We start from the raw sequence: 17,362 nt of genomic DNA, 5'->3' as shown, positions 1-17,362 counted from the left end.
CCTCAGATTTTACAATACTTAACTGAGATGCTTCACAAGGGCCTGTCCTTTTCTTCCATAAAATTCCATGCCGCAGCCATTTCAGCTCATTACAACACAGAACCTCCCCTCTTCTCTCATCCTCTGCTAAAGCAGTGTCTGAGGGGCCAAAACCTTAAGACAACCCCTGCTTGGGACCTCAATTTTATATTGGAAAAGCTCAGTCTCCCTCCTTTCGAGCCAGCTGTTATTGCAGATTTAAAATTTCTCTCCTGGAAAACAGCTTTCTTTTAAGCAGTCACTTCAGCTAGAAGGATTTCCGAAATTACAGGCTCTTTTGCAGTGGAGCCTTTCATCATTTTTCATGTGACAGGGTATCTCAGGACCAATCCATCCTTCATGCCTAAGGTAGTATCCAGTGTGGCTCTTAATCAGACCATTCATTTGCCAACTTTCTTTCCCAATCCACAGAACAAGGGGGAGCGGATTCTGCATTCATTGGATGTACACAGACAACTTAGATTTTACTTAAACAGGACAAAAAATCTGAACTGCTGGTGGCATTTGCTGCAGGGGCAGAGGGAAAGGCTATTTCAAAGCAAACCATTTCCAAATGGATAAGTCATTGTATTCGTTTCTGCTATATGCACCATGGAAAATCTATCCCCCTGGGGTTCCGATCTCATTCCACCAGGGCTGCATCTACTTCTACAGCCTTTCTCAGAGGTGTTCCTACCAGGGACATTCTAGAAGCTGTTACCTGGAGCTCAGTTCTACGTTCACCAAACATTACCATTTACCACTTTTCTGTAAATCCAGAGCTGGCTTTGCCACTGCTGTCCTGCAGGGCCTTATAGCTGGTCCTAATGCTGTATAATTCCCTCCACTCAACCATAGCTTTGGGAATCTACCCAAATGTAATGACTGCAACAGTGAAACACGAAGAACATAGTACAGTTGTGTACACTTACCATAAATGTAGATGTTCGAGTGTATTCACTGTTACAGTCCTGGTTACCCTCCCTCCAGCCCCCTATTTTTCTCTGGCTATACCTCTAGTTTCTTTCACTATGCTTAATAGCCCTTTTGGTGTATTTGCTTTTGGGATTAGAGGTATATATTTTTTGTGTTTTTTAATTTTATTTGCTCCCCATTTGGGGGGCACCTGCATCTGGGGCAAAAAATACTGATGTAATGGCGTCGGTTGCATGTTTTATACCCCTGACGTCATGGAAGAAGGGACATCAACCGACGCAGGACTCAAGTCTTTGCTAATCAGGCCGACTAAGTGTAACTTGCCAGCAGATTACCCAAATGTAATGACTGCAACAGTGAATACACTTGAACATCTACGTTTATGGTAAGTGTACACAGCTGTACTTTTTTAGTCTTAATTTTAGTCTCCTAAAATATTCCTTACTGAGTTTTGTTCGCTTTTGATCATGTGTTGTTGTCAATCCTCCTTAAGTTCCCAGATATCGATACACTCCCTCCTGCTCCAGTTCCTTTAGATCACATTCCTGTCTCAGATTGGTACTTTCTTGGTGCTGCAGCTTTCCTGATCTAAATGTTGCTTTTGCACATTTATCAAGACCAAAAGACATTCTTGTATCCTCTAAAAAGGTTTTAACCATTGCATTTGTGCTTTCAGTTCCTCATCTGATGAACTGTACAGTTTTTGAATCATCTACAAAAGGTAGATGAGAAGTCTTTACGCATTATTATTTTCTAGTAACCAAGTTGTAACCATGACCTAATCTATTATGTAGATAGCTTAATGGGTTAAGGACAAGACAAAAAAGCAGCGGTGACAGAGCCATCCTGCAGTATCCCTCTTTGAATTTTTATCCCTGGGATAATAATTTCTACTTTATCATAGTGGTTTGCCACTATTTCATGGTCACTATAATGTAATTGATCAATGTAGGGTGTGTCTTGTACATCTGTATGTACTCCTTTATCCTTGAATGTGGGAAGCTGTCAAGTGCTTTTTTGTAATCTAGTCATGCCTTACATAGATTCTGCCCCTTTTTACTCTTGTCCAGTAACAAATGATCCTTTGTTCCATATGACTTCCTTTCTTTTGAGTTTTCTTCTAAACGACTATAAACTGTGTTGGCATCAGTTCCAGTATATAGCTTAGTCCAACTCAAGACTTACTTGATGAAATGATAGACCTACTGAAAAAAAAACATTTCTAGTGTTCCAATTAGCTGGTGCATCTGCCTTCCAGATCTTATGATTAGAATAATGTGTGATGCCTGTTTATAGCTTGATTCAGAATGCACAGAGCTGGGAATAAGATGTGTTATCTAATCACCATCTTCAGGTCAGTGTACTTAAGGACACAGGCTTAGTCCCTGTCTGCTGATGCCTCATGAGTTGTCCCTCTACTCTTCAATGGTATGAAAGCTTTCCTCTTGAGTGGCCAAGCCTTGTTGTGGCCTTTTTGCCTTCTCAAACAGTGACAAATCCAGCAGCTTCTTTTTGTTAATCCCTCCAGCATAGAACATTAGAAGGACTTGTCTGGTCCAGAAATGGCCTCCTGGAACTATGCTTGTACTGTTTCCTTTTGTGATGAAATCCATGCAAAAAGTCAAGCAGTACAAATAAAAAATCATTCTCACATCTCCATTATGCCATTGACTTTTTGCCCTGCTTCTACCTTATGTGTTGGGGCAGTCTTTATGTTCTCTTGAGATCCTTCTTTCTCAACTACTGGGATAGCCATACCCAGACATTCATTCCCTTTGTTTAACTGTAGACTTTCTCCACTTCCATTAAGGAGTAGCAGCACTTTTTGACTTCTAGATTGGTACAGATGGTCTGTAATTTTTAGAACCAGATGGGCAAAACCTGCAAAGATAAACAAATGTAGTTTTCTATCTTCACCACCTCAAAATGATTGGGACCCCTTTTCTGCTCCCATCCCCACTGTCGGAATATTAACTGTAATTTTCTGTTCTGAATGTAGGTGAGCTTTGACAGAAGAGCAACTAACATCCTTATATGATTTGCGCTATGATTCTCACCGCTGGTTTCTTAGGTCTGTTAAACAGGACTTTTTTATTGAGAGTATTGGAGGACCTGTTCCTACTGTGGGATCTCTGTCTTGTGCAAGAAGAACTAATGTTCCTCAGTTCAAGATGTGCAAACATAAAATTCCTTTTTTGGAAAATTCTTTGTGGTGACTGTCACTTTGGCCAGGAGGATTTCTAAACTACTGACTCTTTAGTTTAAACTCCTTAACTTATGCCTTTATGAAAGGCCAAATAAGGAGCTTTTCATCTGTACTATTCCCTCCTTGTGGTCCAGCAGAGTCCAGGCATTACCAGTACATCTTTCCTCAGTGTTGTAATAGCAGGGAATACCTCCATCAATGTATGGACATGCATCATATTTTAATTTGTGGTTGTTTGCAGTAATAGCCAACACAACCATTATGTTCATCCAGACGTTCTCTTCCAAGAAATAAAAATTGTGTAGTTACCTTCACAATAGACTTGGATGAGCAGGCCCATCCCTCTCAACCAAGTCTGTCACAGTTTAGGTGTATTGTCATATTAGAAGGGGTGCTAGTTTGTGTCATTCTGAATTCCATTAGCTGAGGACGTCTTCAGCATAGGATGCAGATGGACTTGACACCATTTGTAAGCTACCAGTAAGCATTTACAAGGCAGGATCTCTGACTTGATGACATCTTGCATTTAGTCAGTCTAGAATGCGTATGTGTAACAAAGGCGACCCCCATTTTTGGAACCAGGTATTAACTTGTAACCATTCTTTTTTTGAGGACCAGTCCATGCAATCTAAGTTTAAAGGACCTTTATACACTTAAAAGTTCCTTTTAGAAGCTTATCTGCATATATGTGCAATACATATAAGCAAGAGCACCTTACCATCAGACAGTTATTAAAATAGAATACCATAGAGGTGTAGTATCTCAAAAACAAGAGGCATTGTTCCTACGTTTTGCAGACATCATAAAGCTTTTTTTATGGGAGTCTCTGAGGAAACTTTTCTTTACAAAGTGTACATCTGCCATGTTTGCATAATTCTGTAGCATTCCATAATACCTGGCCTGTGATTTGGCAGTTCAGCAGTAGGCTTTTCTTCATCATTGTTTAATAAATGCTAGCAACAGACCTATGTGGGAGAGGGGAATGTTTTGGTCTAGTTTAATTTATGAAAAGGCATTGAAAATGATAGTGCCTTTTTGCGTAGTTACGAATGGTGTTGTGCCTTAATTTGTTCTTTTTGGTTTGATACTTAGTTGCCCTTTTTCATAGGTTCATAGGTTGGTACTAGGCTATCAGCCCTAGGGCCTATACAAGCCTAGCCATAACAATTTCCCGGCTATTTCTTCCCACATTATTTACTTCCCTGGACCCCTGTCTAGCAGGGCGACTGACATGATCCCCGGGGTGAATTTCCTTTCTCCCATCCAATCGTCAAGGTTCCTTTTGAAGAGGACCAAAGAGGCACTCTGCTTGACATATATGGGCAATCTATTCCAGAGTCTGGGGAGTCTCTGGGTCAGGAACCTATCCCTCAAGCATGGTTTGTTTATTGTGATGACAAGGTTTAGATCCCTGGAGCGTGTGGCTCTGAGGGATTGGGGTTTCTTTAAGTGTAACATGTCGAACAGCTCTGGATTTGACATGGCCTTGTATGTTAAGCAAAGATCGCCTCTGAGTAGACGATATGCGACAGAGTATAGCTGGAGTTTTTTAAGGCGGTCAGCGTAGGGCATCTGCTTTAGGCCTGTGATTCTTTTAGTGAGGTATTTCTATGGCCTTTCCAGTTGTTGCAGATGTCTTGAGAGGTGCATACCAAACGGGACACTGTATTCTATAATGGGTCTAATGAGGGATGAGTACAGTGAGACAATGACATCCTTTTTTTCTGGATGAAAAGCCCTTAGTGATGAGGTGTGCCACATAGAAAGATTTCCTGACTGTTGTGGCGATGTGGTTATCGAAGGTGAGACTACTGTCCACCTGTGTCCCTAAGTCTCTTATCAAACTTTCGGTGTTTAGTGTACTGCCACCTATATGGTAATTCACAGATACATGTTTTTTCCCAAAGGGGATAACTGCATTTCTTGGCATTGAGCTTGAGCCCATGGCTCTGGCACTAAGCATCTGTTTCTGTAAGGCCCTTTTGTAGAGTATCCACATAATTTGGAGAGTCATAATGGCTCCCAGTTTGCAGTCATCTGCAAACTTTGTTATCCAGAGTCCCTTAGTGTTGGCCTGTACTTCAGAGAAGTAGATGCCAAACAAGAGCGGTCCCAGGACTGAACCCCGAGGTACTCCACTTGTCACTTGTCTGGAGCTGGATTTGGAGTCTGCTGCTTTTACAGTGTGGGTTCTGTCAGTAAGCCAGTTAGCAACCCATTGGGTGACGTAGGGATTAATGCCCATCTTAGTAAGTTCATCTATGATTCCAGAGTGGGGGATGGTGTCAAAGGCCTTGGCAAGGTCTAGATAGGCTGTGTGGACTACCTTACCCTTGTCCATGGCTCTGGAGACGCATTTAGATATTGAGGAATGTGGTTTAGAGGTTTTCAAATGCATATAGCTTTTTAATTCACAAATTTAGTATTTGGACTTTGAGCAGAAAAATGTGTTGAAATCCCACCTCTGTTGCTGATGTCTTCATTCATTTATTTTGTATTAAATATCTCTTGAACAAGTTTACTTATGTTGTACTGTGCTATAGATATTGAAAATTAATATATATTTTTCTCATAAGGTTTTTATTTTGACTTTTTTCCAGAAATGTCCAGGTCTGACTTTTTTCCCCTTTTTGTTTAGATGACTGGTACAAATGAATTCAAACTTAACCAGGCTCCAGACGATGGTGTGTCTGCTGTTAAATTTAGTCCAAATACATCACAGTTCTTGCTTGTTTCTTCATGGGATTCCACCGTTCGTTTGTATGATGTCCATGCCAACACCATGAGACTGAAGTATCAGCACTCTGGTGCTGTTCTTGATTGTGCATTTCATGTAAGTAGAGGGCAGATTATATTAACTATAATGTTTTTCCGAGTAGATTTAAGATGTGACACTAGCTTATGATATGTTCTTTGTTTCTTTTGTTTAGCACTTTAAATCTTCTTCTTGTGCTGCCTGCGATATTTATTCCTTGTAGTTTGTTTTTGGATTATTCTGTGTGTGACAGCACTTGCATTATTAAGGCATATGGCCTGGAGAAGTGGGACAGATGTGTGCATGTCCAGTTGTTGGTGGGAGTATCTAATTTTGTGCAGTGCTTTTGAATGATTAATACTGAAACCATGATATTAAAGTGGCATATGTAGTGCTTTATTCTCGCATGAGTGTGAGGAGGTTGGAGGTGTGTGTGTGTGCGTGTCATAGTACCATCGTGAGTGAGCGGTGGTGATTGGGGTGTCACATCACTGTCTCTAACAAATAGCATATCATCCCATTATATTGCTATCAGGATCACCCATGTACGTGTTACATTGCCCCGTGTTTTCCTAAGAGTACTTTTATGTTCCTTGAACTCCTCCTTTCCATCCTGATTCAGGCTTTGTAGAAGGATTTCACACTGCTTGATGGTATTGTATGGGCAGTATGACTGGGTTGATTTCTCATCCATGTTCCTTTGTTTGGGCAGTATTTCTTTTTGTGTGGGAGACTTATTTCAGCATTAACTTTGCGTTTGCTTTATGATGATTTTTCAACAGTATCTGCTTTTATGGTGTTACTGTAGGTTTCTGCAGCAGCTTAGGCTGTCCAGTGTGTGCGTATGGGTATCTCTGGTGTCTGTGCAGCTAGGATGTCTAAGTCAATACTAGGGTGTTGATCCAGGGAACCATTAGTAGCCTAGCTGCAGTATCCTAAATCATGGGTATCCCCTGACACGACTGGTTTGTATCTAGTTTTTACCAGTGTTGAGCCTTTTCAGTGGTAGCAGAGGATGTTTTCCAGTTGTAGCATTCCACCTGGGATTGCTGAAAATAAGCCTTATGAAAGTGGGATAAAGGTGGCTATTATTTCCACTGTGGTTACTAGCAAAAAAAAGCTTGCGCATACAGTTGCCTTGTTGCTTACTGAGAGAGCAGAAGACACTGCAGTGAAAATTGGATGTTCTTCGTGTTTCACTGTTGCAGTCATTGCATTTGCGTAATCTGCAAAGTCTTGGGTCCTGCATAGATTGCTGTCTCCTCTTCTATGACGTCAGGTCGTCAGGGGTGTAAAACATGCAGCCGACGCCATTTTTTTTAGTCTTTCTTGCCGTGCAGTGCCCGAAGCAGAAGCAGTTCGCAAGTGCCAATCGGCCGACGCCTGAAATTTTCGCATTCGAGTTTCAGAACCAAAGTCTTCAATTAAAGCTAAGTACCCCATTGAGGAAACTTTTTCTTGCTCCTTACCGATGTCAGTAAAAGTTAATAATTGTATTACTTGTGGGAAGCAAATACCTCAAGGATTTTCATTTGTACTGTATTCCTTGCCTAGGCCCAGATCATAACATGCCTTGCTGTCGGTTTTGTGCTAGATTTAACCAACGCACTATTAAGCGTCGGTATAGGTTTGCTTCAAAATATTTCGGAAGCAGATTTAACTACCCTGAAATGTCGTCCGATAGCAATCCGACTACCGGAGTTCACAAAAAATGCAAAGAAAAGGACAGAGACAGACCATCGAGGTCCAAAACTGATGAAGCTTTTCTTAAGCCAGTCGCTGGTTCGCCGGTACTCAGTGATGCGCTTTCGCAGCCCCCGATACATACTACTTTCGAGTCGCAGGCCTCTACCGAGACCCATGTGGAGTCCGGCATGCCGCGAGATTCTCAGAGTATTGTACCCGCGGATGTCTCTCCCTCGGATGGGTCCGGAGCCGCTGAGCAGGCACCGGCTTCTGAGGGTTTCAGGCCTCAGCATTTCTATATAAAACCGAGGCTAGCTTCAAAAACAAAGACAAAAACAACTTCTAAGGCTAAAAAACCAATGCATGAGCCACGTGCTCAGGCCTCTATGCCCAAAAAACAGATTATCAAAATGGCTGAAGACTTCATTACCTTGATCAGAATCTTCAGATCAGGTTTTTATTTATTCTGATTCCTGTTCTGATCAGGAATTTTCTATACCACCCTGTGAGGATTCGGATGCAGAGGAATCCATCCTATCTGCATCTCCTCCTGAAGATTATTCTTTTGGGGAATCCTTGCATACTTTGTGGGAACATTTTCATTGGGAGAGTCAAGATTTCTCAGAATCAAAAAAGAGGCTTAGGGATTTTCTTCTTCCTCAGCAAAGGCCTTTGGCCATACCTCCTGTATTAGACCTTGTTGATGTGTTTTCGGAATCAAGCATGGCTCCAGATTCCTTACCTCCGGCTCCTAGCAAGCCAGATGGATATTACAGGGTTCCTGACTCCCACAAATGTTAGTTTCAGGGTCAGCAGCAGGATTTTTGAACAATCTCACAGGGTCCCAAAGGTGTAAAGGCCTCAACAGCTAAGAATCCTACCACCTCTGATAGAGATTCCAGGGCTCTGAGTAGATGGGGAAAGAAGGTTTATATGTCTGCAACCTTGGCAATTAGGGCCTTAAACTTCCAGTTTCATATGCTTAAATATCAACAGCATGTTATGGGATTATTGAAACCGAAACTGATGTTGATTTCTGAATGTGTGGAAAATAAAGAATTACAGGAATTATTGCATGCAGCAGAACAGGTTGGAAAGCATACTTTGCAATGTGGTTTTGATTCCTTGGAGGCCTCCTGCAGGGCCGCAGTTACTGGATCTGTGATTAGAAGGCATGCCTGGCTCAAGGAGCAAAATCTGCCTGATCACGTTAAAGCTAAATTGTTGGATGCACCTTTACAGCATGATACTCTGTTTGGTAATAAGGTAGAAGAGGTTTTAAAGAAAATGGAAGACAAAGCTAACTCTATGCAAACTGTAAAAGACTTCTTACAAGTGCAGCCACCTAGATTCAGTTGACACTGGCCTACAAAAAATTGGTCCTTTCCTGTGTCTGACAGACTCATGGGGCAAATCTAGGTGCTCAAAAGGCTCTAGATACCAATCACAGGGTTCTTACAGGTCAAAGCAATGGGGTGCCTCTATCTCCAAATCTGGAGGAAACAAATCACAACCCTACAGTAAACAGTCTCAATGACTTCCCTCTGCCATCACCAAGCACTCATCTTTTGGCAGCCCCCTTAGGGGGAAAACTAGCACTTCATGCTCAAAATTGGCAGTTAATAACCCAGGACAAGTGGGTATTAAACATAGTATCCCAGGGATACAGATTTCATTTCCATACCTTGCCAATTCCTAATGGTTGGCCAGATCTGCCACAAAATCAATGGGCAGAGGCACAGAAACAAGTTACGTCCCTCATGGATATGGGGGCTATTCAGTCCGTACCAGAACAGGAAAAAGGACAAGGGTTTTACTCAAGACGGTTCTTGGTACCCAGAAAAGACAATGCCTGGCGCCCAGTACTGGACTTATCGATTTTGAACACATTCTTGGACATCCCAGAATTCAAAAATGCTGACTTTGCAACAGCTTCTGCCCATGCTGGGCAAGAACGCTTGGCTAGTGACTCTTGACTTGAGGCATACCTGCATATCCCAATAAGGGAATCATGCAGAAGATACCTCCGCTTCAAGGCTGGCTTTATGCATTACCAATTCACTGCACTGCGCCCTTTGGCTTATCTACTGCACCCAGGGTCTTTACAAAGTGCCTGGCACCAGTAATTGCATTTTGCAGACAAAGAAGCATACAAATCTATCCTTACTTGGACGACGGTCTCATTCAAGCAGAAAATAAGGACATTCCTTCAACATCTGGCATTTGTAAAAAGGCTTTTAACATGGCTAGGGTCCACAATAAATGAAAAGAAATCACAACTGGTACCCTCTCAAAAGATTACATTCCTGGGTGCAAGCTTGAATACAACTACCCAGATGGCTTACCTCACGCCAGACAAAGGCAACTGACTACTTACTTCAAACAGATGGCAGCAAAAACCCAGTTACTGCAAGACAAATTCTGCAGGCTTTGGGGTTCATGGCATCCTGCATTCTACTAATTCCATATGCAAGACTGCATATGAGGAAACTACAGTGGTATCTAAAAAGTTTATGGAGTCAACATTGTCACAGTCTGAAAACAATGATTCCTCTCATTCCCTGCCTACAACAGGAGTTTCTTTGGTGGGCAGAGGCATGTCACCAGAACATGGGACGGTCTTTCACTCTACCCCCTGCCAACCAAACCCTAACTACAGACGCATCAGGCTATGCTTGGGGGGCCCACCTGGCGGGTAGGTGCATTCATGGCATATGGAGCCCAAAACACATGCATCTGCATGACAACCAGAAATAGATGTTAGCTGTTCAGAGTGCCCTGACTGCCTTCAAGGACTTACTTCATCCAGGACAACTACTGATAAAGACTGACAACACCACGGTTATGTGGTACATAAACAAGCAGGGGGGGGGTACACATTCCTACCCCCTTTGCAGACTAGCCATGGCATTGTGGGATACAGCCTTCACCTTTCTAGTACACCTTCAAGCTCAGTTCCTGCCAGGAAAACAAAATACTCTGGCAGACGACCTAAGCAGAAATCTTATGGACCCTCACGAGTGGAAACTGGATCCACAAGTCTTCAGCATGATGACCGAGAAATGGGGGAGCCCAGACATGGATCTATTTGCCTCTCCCCAAAATTATCAACTGGACAAATTCTGCACAGGGACTCATCACAGACGAGCATGGAAAGTGGATGTCCTAGTCTATGCCTTTCCTCTGCCTCTTCTTCCCAAGGTCTTACTAAAGGTCAGACAGGAAAAAACAAAAATGATCCCAATTGCTCCGGACTGGCCTCAGAATTAATTCTAAGGAATATGTCTCAACTCCCTCCTTGGTACTTGCCTTGTATACCTCATCTGCTGTCTCAGCAGAACAATCAATTCCTGCACAATCAGCTCCAAACTCTGAACCTGGCAGCATGGCTGATCATGTAATTATTCAAACAACACCTCTTAGTAAATCTGTGATGGATGTAATTTTGGAAGCCAAAAGGCCTAGTACTAGAAAGTCTTATGCTGATAAATGGAAGAGAGTCTGTGCTTGCAACCAAGCAGAAGGGACTGACCCAGCAAAGCCAAATATTCCTCAGATTTTACAATACTTGACGGAGATGCTTGACAAGGGCCTATCTTTTTCATCAATAAAAATCCATGCCTCTGCCATCTCAGCTCATTACAACACAGAGCCTCCCATCTTTTCTCATCCTCTGCTAAAACAGTATCTTAGAGGGGCCAAAAATTTAAGGCCTCCCAGAAGATCACCAACTCCTGCATGGGACCTCAATTTTGTGTTGGAAAAGCTCACCCTGCCTCCATTTGAGCCAGCAGCTACTGTGGATATAAAGTTTTTATCTTGGAAAACCGCTTTCCTTCTGGCAATCACTTCAGCAAGAAGGGTTTCAGAACTACAGGCCCTCATGGCTGTGGAGCCTTTTATTACATTTTACCCGGACAGGGTGTCCCTCAGGACCAATCCTTCCTTTATGCCTAAGGTGGTATCCAGTGTGGCTCTTAACCAAACTATTCACCTGCCAACTTTTTACCCAAATCCGCAGAACAAGGGGAAGCGGATTCTGCATTCCTTGGACATACAGACAACTAAGATTATACATAAACACTACCAAATCTCTAAAAGTCTGAGCAGCTACAGTTGGCATTTGCTGCAGGATCAGAGAGAAAGGCCATTTCAAAGCAGACTATTTCAAAGTGGATAAGCCACTGCATTCGTTTCTGCTATTTACATCATGGTAAACCGGTGCCCAAGGGAATCAGGTGACATTCCACCAGGGCTGCATCTACATCAGCAGCTTTTCTCAGAGGGGTGCCAACCAAAGACATTCTAGAAACTGATACTTGGAGCTCTGTTCATAGTTTTACAAAGCATTATAATTTGCCTCTCTTCTCTAAGTCCAGGACAGGCTTTGCCACTGCAGTTCTGCATGGCCTTCTAGCCGCTCCTAATGCTGTTTAGTTCCAACCTCCCATCCATAGCTTTGGGATTTTACCCAAATCCCAAATGTAATGACTGCAACAGTGAAACACGAAGAACATAGTACAGTTGTGTACACTTACCATAAATGTAGATGTTTGAGTGTATTCACTGTTGCAGTCTGGGTTACCCACCCGCCATCTCCCTTTTTTCTAGAACTTTTCTTTCCTTCACTATATTCTACAGCCTTTGTGGTGTATTTGCTTTTATATGAAGGTAAAGTTTGTTACAGTTGCGCATATATATATATATATATATATATATATATATATATATATATATATATAATTTATTTTTTGCTCCCCATTTGGGGGGCACCTGACATCTGGGGCAAGAAAAACTAAAGAAAATGGCATCTGCTGCATGTTTTATACCCCTGACGACCTGAAGTCATGGAAGAGGAGATGGCAACTGATGTAGGACCCACAACTTTGATATTCAGGCCGACTGAGGGCAACCTGCCAGCAGATTACCAAAATGTAATGCATAGTGAAAGAAAGTAGAGGTATAGCCAGAGAAAAATAGGGGGCTTGAGGGTGGGTAACCAGGACTGCAACAGTGAATACACTTGAACATCTACATTTATGGTAAGTGTACACAACTGTACTATTTAAACACAATAAGGGTAAATCTGATTTAATAACTAGACTTGATGATGTGCTCATAAGAGAGGAAAACATTTTGATTGGATTGTCAGAGACTTAAAAGTTCCTTGTCAGACTGCACCATTTATATTCTGCAAAAATGAAGTTGGATGCATAAATATAGTATGTTGCATCCAGATACAGTACTTGCTTTTAAGCTGTTAGGTACTCCATGCATAAATGTAAAAGACAGTATTAACAGCTTGTGTTAAGTTTACTGTTTCCTCACTTGTCAGCCCTAAAATGTATTTAAAGATAAAAGATATCGGTTACCGCAGTGAGCATTAACATAGTTAGGACACAGTGTATTTCATAGTGTAGGAACAAAGAAGAAAGTTGGGTGGAGAAAAGAGCATGCTGGGACTGCCATTATCAAGTACTGAATTCTATATACGAGTATGGCAGGATATCCAAATGTGCTGCATATCCGCTCACCTCTCACTGCACTGTAGAGTGTTGGACACCGGTGAACAAGTTGAAATAATGGAAGAAAGTAAAATATCTGAAGGTATAAAAAAGAATGCAGCATAGCTTTATTTACCTGAACTGGTTACTGATACAGAGATTTCTTAATGGAACCTTTTGGGTCAGATGTAACTGATACTGGTTGTGTTTGTGAAGAAAAATGGTTAGCTATATCAGTCAGCAAATTGGAGAGAGATGAAAAAAATACTGAAAACTGATATTCATAGTATTAGTATTACTTTATCAGGTTTGGGCATAAACAACTACTATGTTCCACCAAGAGACTTGAGAATTTTTTTTTCTGTATATTTTTGTCTCCGAGCCTGCTGACCGTAAAGTCTTTCCCAGTCCGACTCGCTTCATTCATTCAACCCACATTAGAGACTTGCACATTACATTCCAAGATCAAAAGCCATCTGTAGGGGTTGTCATTCAGGTAGCTATGGGGGTTGTTTGCCCTCATCAGCGTCCTGGCAATAAATGTGAGTTTCTGTTGGCCATAACCCTTTCTCCTGGTGGCAGATGTGGGTATCTGCATCACCAAAGGGTCCTGTTACTTCTGTATATCGGTGCATGCATGCTCTTTGCAGCTTTCATCAGCAAGTATGAGTCACTAGCTTTGGAGTGCAAAGCCCACATCCCCTCAGTCTAGCAGGCTGCAGCTTCTCTACCACTCAAGCCTTCACTCGCATTGGAACAGTTTAGCAAACAGCAAAGCACCTGCTCCCATGATAGGTCAGTATAAACCACTCACACTGTTCCTTCCCTGCATGGCTATTCCAGTGCCCAAGCTGCTACTTGAGCTTGGATCTGGGTCACATACATGTCATCTCTCTCTTTCTCTGCTAAAAGAATCAGGATCTCAAGAGACTGTCAATGCTAGCAAGTTTAGGATAAGTTAAGAATGGTACTAAACCCAGAAGTAGCTCCATTTGTGATACTCGCATAAGACCGATTTAAAAAGGATAAGAACAGGCCTGGTCAATGAGAACGACAAAGGAGTGATGTTTAAACCAGTAGTTAGTCAAGGACTCACTGGATCTGGGTAGTGTGTCAATATTCTAGATAAGATTAAAATACATTGAAAGATAGTAATTGTAAGAACAAAGTCTTCACCGTTTCAGGGAAGATGACCTGGGAAGAGAAGCAGAAAGTTTTAAAGAAATTTTATCTTTGGTGTGGACATGCTTCTGAGGACAGACTGCAGAAACTTGTTTGAATAGGTTCATAGATTTAAGTTAAGCTTAAGACTGAGCCTTTGTGAAACTTAGCCACATGATCCCCTGTCATGATCAGGATAGACTAGATACCTATGAGCCAGGAGATCAACAGCAGCAATATCATATATGAATGTGTGGTTACCCATCCTGTCAAGGTTTGCTTTAGTTTTATTGGGGGTTGCTCCACCTTGTGGTCAAGAGCTTTATCCAAAAGGTGACCGGTGTGTTTGATAAGAACTGTCATGCCAGCAAGTGTTATTGACCTTGCAGCACTGGCTTACGTCCTTGAAAATGAGTATTAGTAGAGCTGTTGATCTGTGAGGGTGTAGTAGGTTGAAAAGTAAATGATCTTTCATATATGAAATGCTAGCAAAATATTGTTTTTGAAGAGTCTGTAGAAGACTGAGTAGAGGGTTAGAAATTTTAGCTGTAGGGTAGCTTAACCAGCATAAATACAATGTTTTCTAGTTGTGCACCTTGAGGTTTTTCAGATTGTACAGAGTGCTTCGTAATGGGTTTAATAATGGAGTAAAAGGGGAGGCAAGGACTTCTTTGGACGTTTAACAGATTTCATGACAAGCTGTATGAAGCAGACTTTCTGCCCACAGCTGAGATGTGGTGGAAGGTGTGCTTCTTGGTAGTGTGGGTACTAATAATGAGCTCTATTGTAAGAGTAATGCTGATATGATAAAAGAAAGGAATAGATGTCTTACTGAAAGTAACTGCTACGCTTCTCAGCGTTATGCAGCAGGTATGTGGTGACATGACAATGATACCCAGGTTGCAGTTCTCAAGCCTTTATTATCCATTGACCTTGGATGCTATTTTTGTGAGAATTAAGCATCCTGTAAGAGGGGATCCAAGGTTAAGACTCCATAGAATGTTGGTGGTAGTATTTGCATGGCTAGAGGCAACCCCCCCCCCCCACACACACACACACACACATGCACAGTTGAACTATATGAATTTGGTCTTTAAGCTGACATCCTAAGAGTGAACAGTGAGAATGGAAACTTTGTTTATGATGCCTACATAGGGAATAGTGTCAAATGCTTTATAGCAAGGGCACTCTAGATAGTACCATTGTCTAAACCTTCTGTGACCTTGTCAAAACAAATAAATGTCTAGATTGAGTAGATATGACCTTTCCTTACAAAATTAAAATGAATTCAGGTTGAAGATCTGGAGGTCACCTATGTTTATTTCAACAATGAATGCATTATGTAGCTTTACAGATAATGGTAGCAAGTCTGATAGGCCTTTAGTTACCAGGGTCTGTTGTGAGGCCTTCCTTGAAAAGGGGACAGCTGTGCTGTTTTCCAAGTTTCAGGTACATAGTCTGTGGAGTGTAAGGCTAAATAGATCTAGAAGAGGTTGGAATGTGTGGCATTTGGTGTTTACTTATCTGTAGTATTGTCAGGAACCATCAAGCTAGTGGTTTCAGCTGTGGAAGGTACACAACCCCCTTGGTTGAGGGTGATAACAGGTGGTGCAGTTGGGGAAGTTGAGTGGGTGTGTCGGAGATGTAAAACTAGAGCTGAATTTTATCAGCAAGGATGCTCTGTTCATAGGTTGATACTAGGCTATCTGCCCTAGGGCATTTATAAGCCTAGCCAGAGTGTGTTTGGCTTTCGCCACCCTTTTAGATTAGTTGACTGTGCCTCTGTATAGTAGGTCACAGAAGATGGCCCTTTTAAGGTTGATTTACTGTGCCTCTGTCTAGTAGGGACACAGAGATCCCAGAGGTAAACCTACGATCTCCCATCCACTCGTCAAGATTTCTCTTGAAGACTGTCATTGAGGGGCTCTGCCTAACATGGATTGAGATTTTGTTCCAGAGTGAGGGGAGCCTCTGGGATATGAATCTGTCCCTCCAGCATGTCTTATTTATTTCTGTGCTGAGGTTCAAGTCCCTGAAGCGTGTAGCTCTAAGGGATTTGGATTTCCTGAGGTGGAGCATGTCCATTAATTCTGGGTTGGACGTGGCTTTATACGTCAAGCACAGATTGCCTCTGAGTAGGCGGTAAGCAACTGAGTAGAGCTGGAGTTTCTTTAGCCTAATTGCGTAGGGCATCTGTTTGAGTCCCTTGATCCTCTTGGTGAGGTACTTTTGGGATCTTTCCAGTTGCTGCAGGTGTCTGGTAAGGTACATCCCAAATGGGCCATTGTATTCAGTTATGGGCCTGATGAGTAGAGGGGCACAATGACCTCTCGATCTAGATGTGAACCCTTTCGTGATAAGGTGGGCTATATAGAAGGTCTTTCTAATCACTTTGGCAACGTGATTGTCAAAGGAGAGATTGCTATCTACTTGGGTCCCCAAATCCCTAATTACTTCTTCCGTACTTAATGAATTACCACCTATGTGGTAATTTGTGGGCACTTTGTTTTCCCCAAAGGGGATGACTATGCACTTTTTGGCATTTAGCTTTAGGCCATGGCTCTGGCACCAGTTATCCATCTCTGTGAGACCCTTTTGGAGGATGCTTGTGTACAGTCAGCGAGTCGATTATGGCACCCAGTTTGCAGTCATCTGCGAACTTGGTCAGCAATAGTCCTCCCATGTTAGCCTGTACCTCAGAGAAATATATACCGAATAAGAGAGGTCCCAGGACTGAGCCTTGTGGGATGCCACTTGTAACTGGTTTAGAGTCTGACATGGCACCTGCAATTCTGACCATGTGGGTTCTATCCTTGAGCCAGTTTGAAACCCATCTTATGACATAGGGGTTGATATTTAAGCTGGTGAGCTTATTTATGATGCCAGAGTGGGGTATTGTGTCGAAGGCTTTTGCGAGATCTAGGTAGGCTGTGTGGACTACCTTCCCTTCATCTATGGCCTTGGTGACTGTTTCAAAGAAGTCAACCAGGTTAAAGAGGCAAGATCTGCCCTTAAAAAGCCGAACTGGGTAGGATCCAGTGTTTGGAGGTTCCCAATGTCTTTGAGTTCCATGATGATATGCTCCATAGCTTTGCA

General features: G+C 42.3%; 1 protein-coding gene across 1 annotated transcript in view; it reads left to right on the top strand.

Annotated features, from left to right (window-relative positions):
• LOC122788655 (mitotic checkpoint protein BUB3-like) overlaps positions 1-17,362 on the top strand; it is a 261,072-nt gene that overhangs the window by 92,062 nt on the left and 151,648 nt on the right. Inside the window, exon 2 of the mRNA XM_044055551.1 lies at positions 5,799-5,993. Coding sequence (XP_043911486.1) covers positions 5,799-5,993 — 195 coding nt within the window. The remainder of the gene's footprint in view (positions 1-5,798; positions 5,994-17,362) is intronic.

The sequence above is a fragment of the Protopterus annectens genome, chromosome 14.part0 (assembly GCF_019279795.1).
Source record: "Protopterus annectens isolate FY-2018-M chromosome 14.part0, PAN1.0, whole genome shotgun sequence".
Taxonomy (NCBI): domain Eukaryota; kingdom Metazoa; phylum Chordata; order Ceratodontiformes; family Protopteridae; genus Protopterus; species Protopterus annectens.
This window is presented reverse-complemented; position numbering and strand designations above follow the sequence as displayed.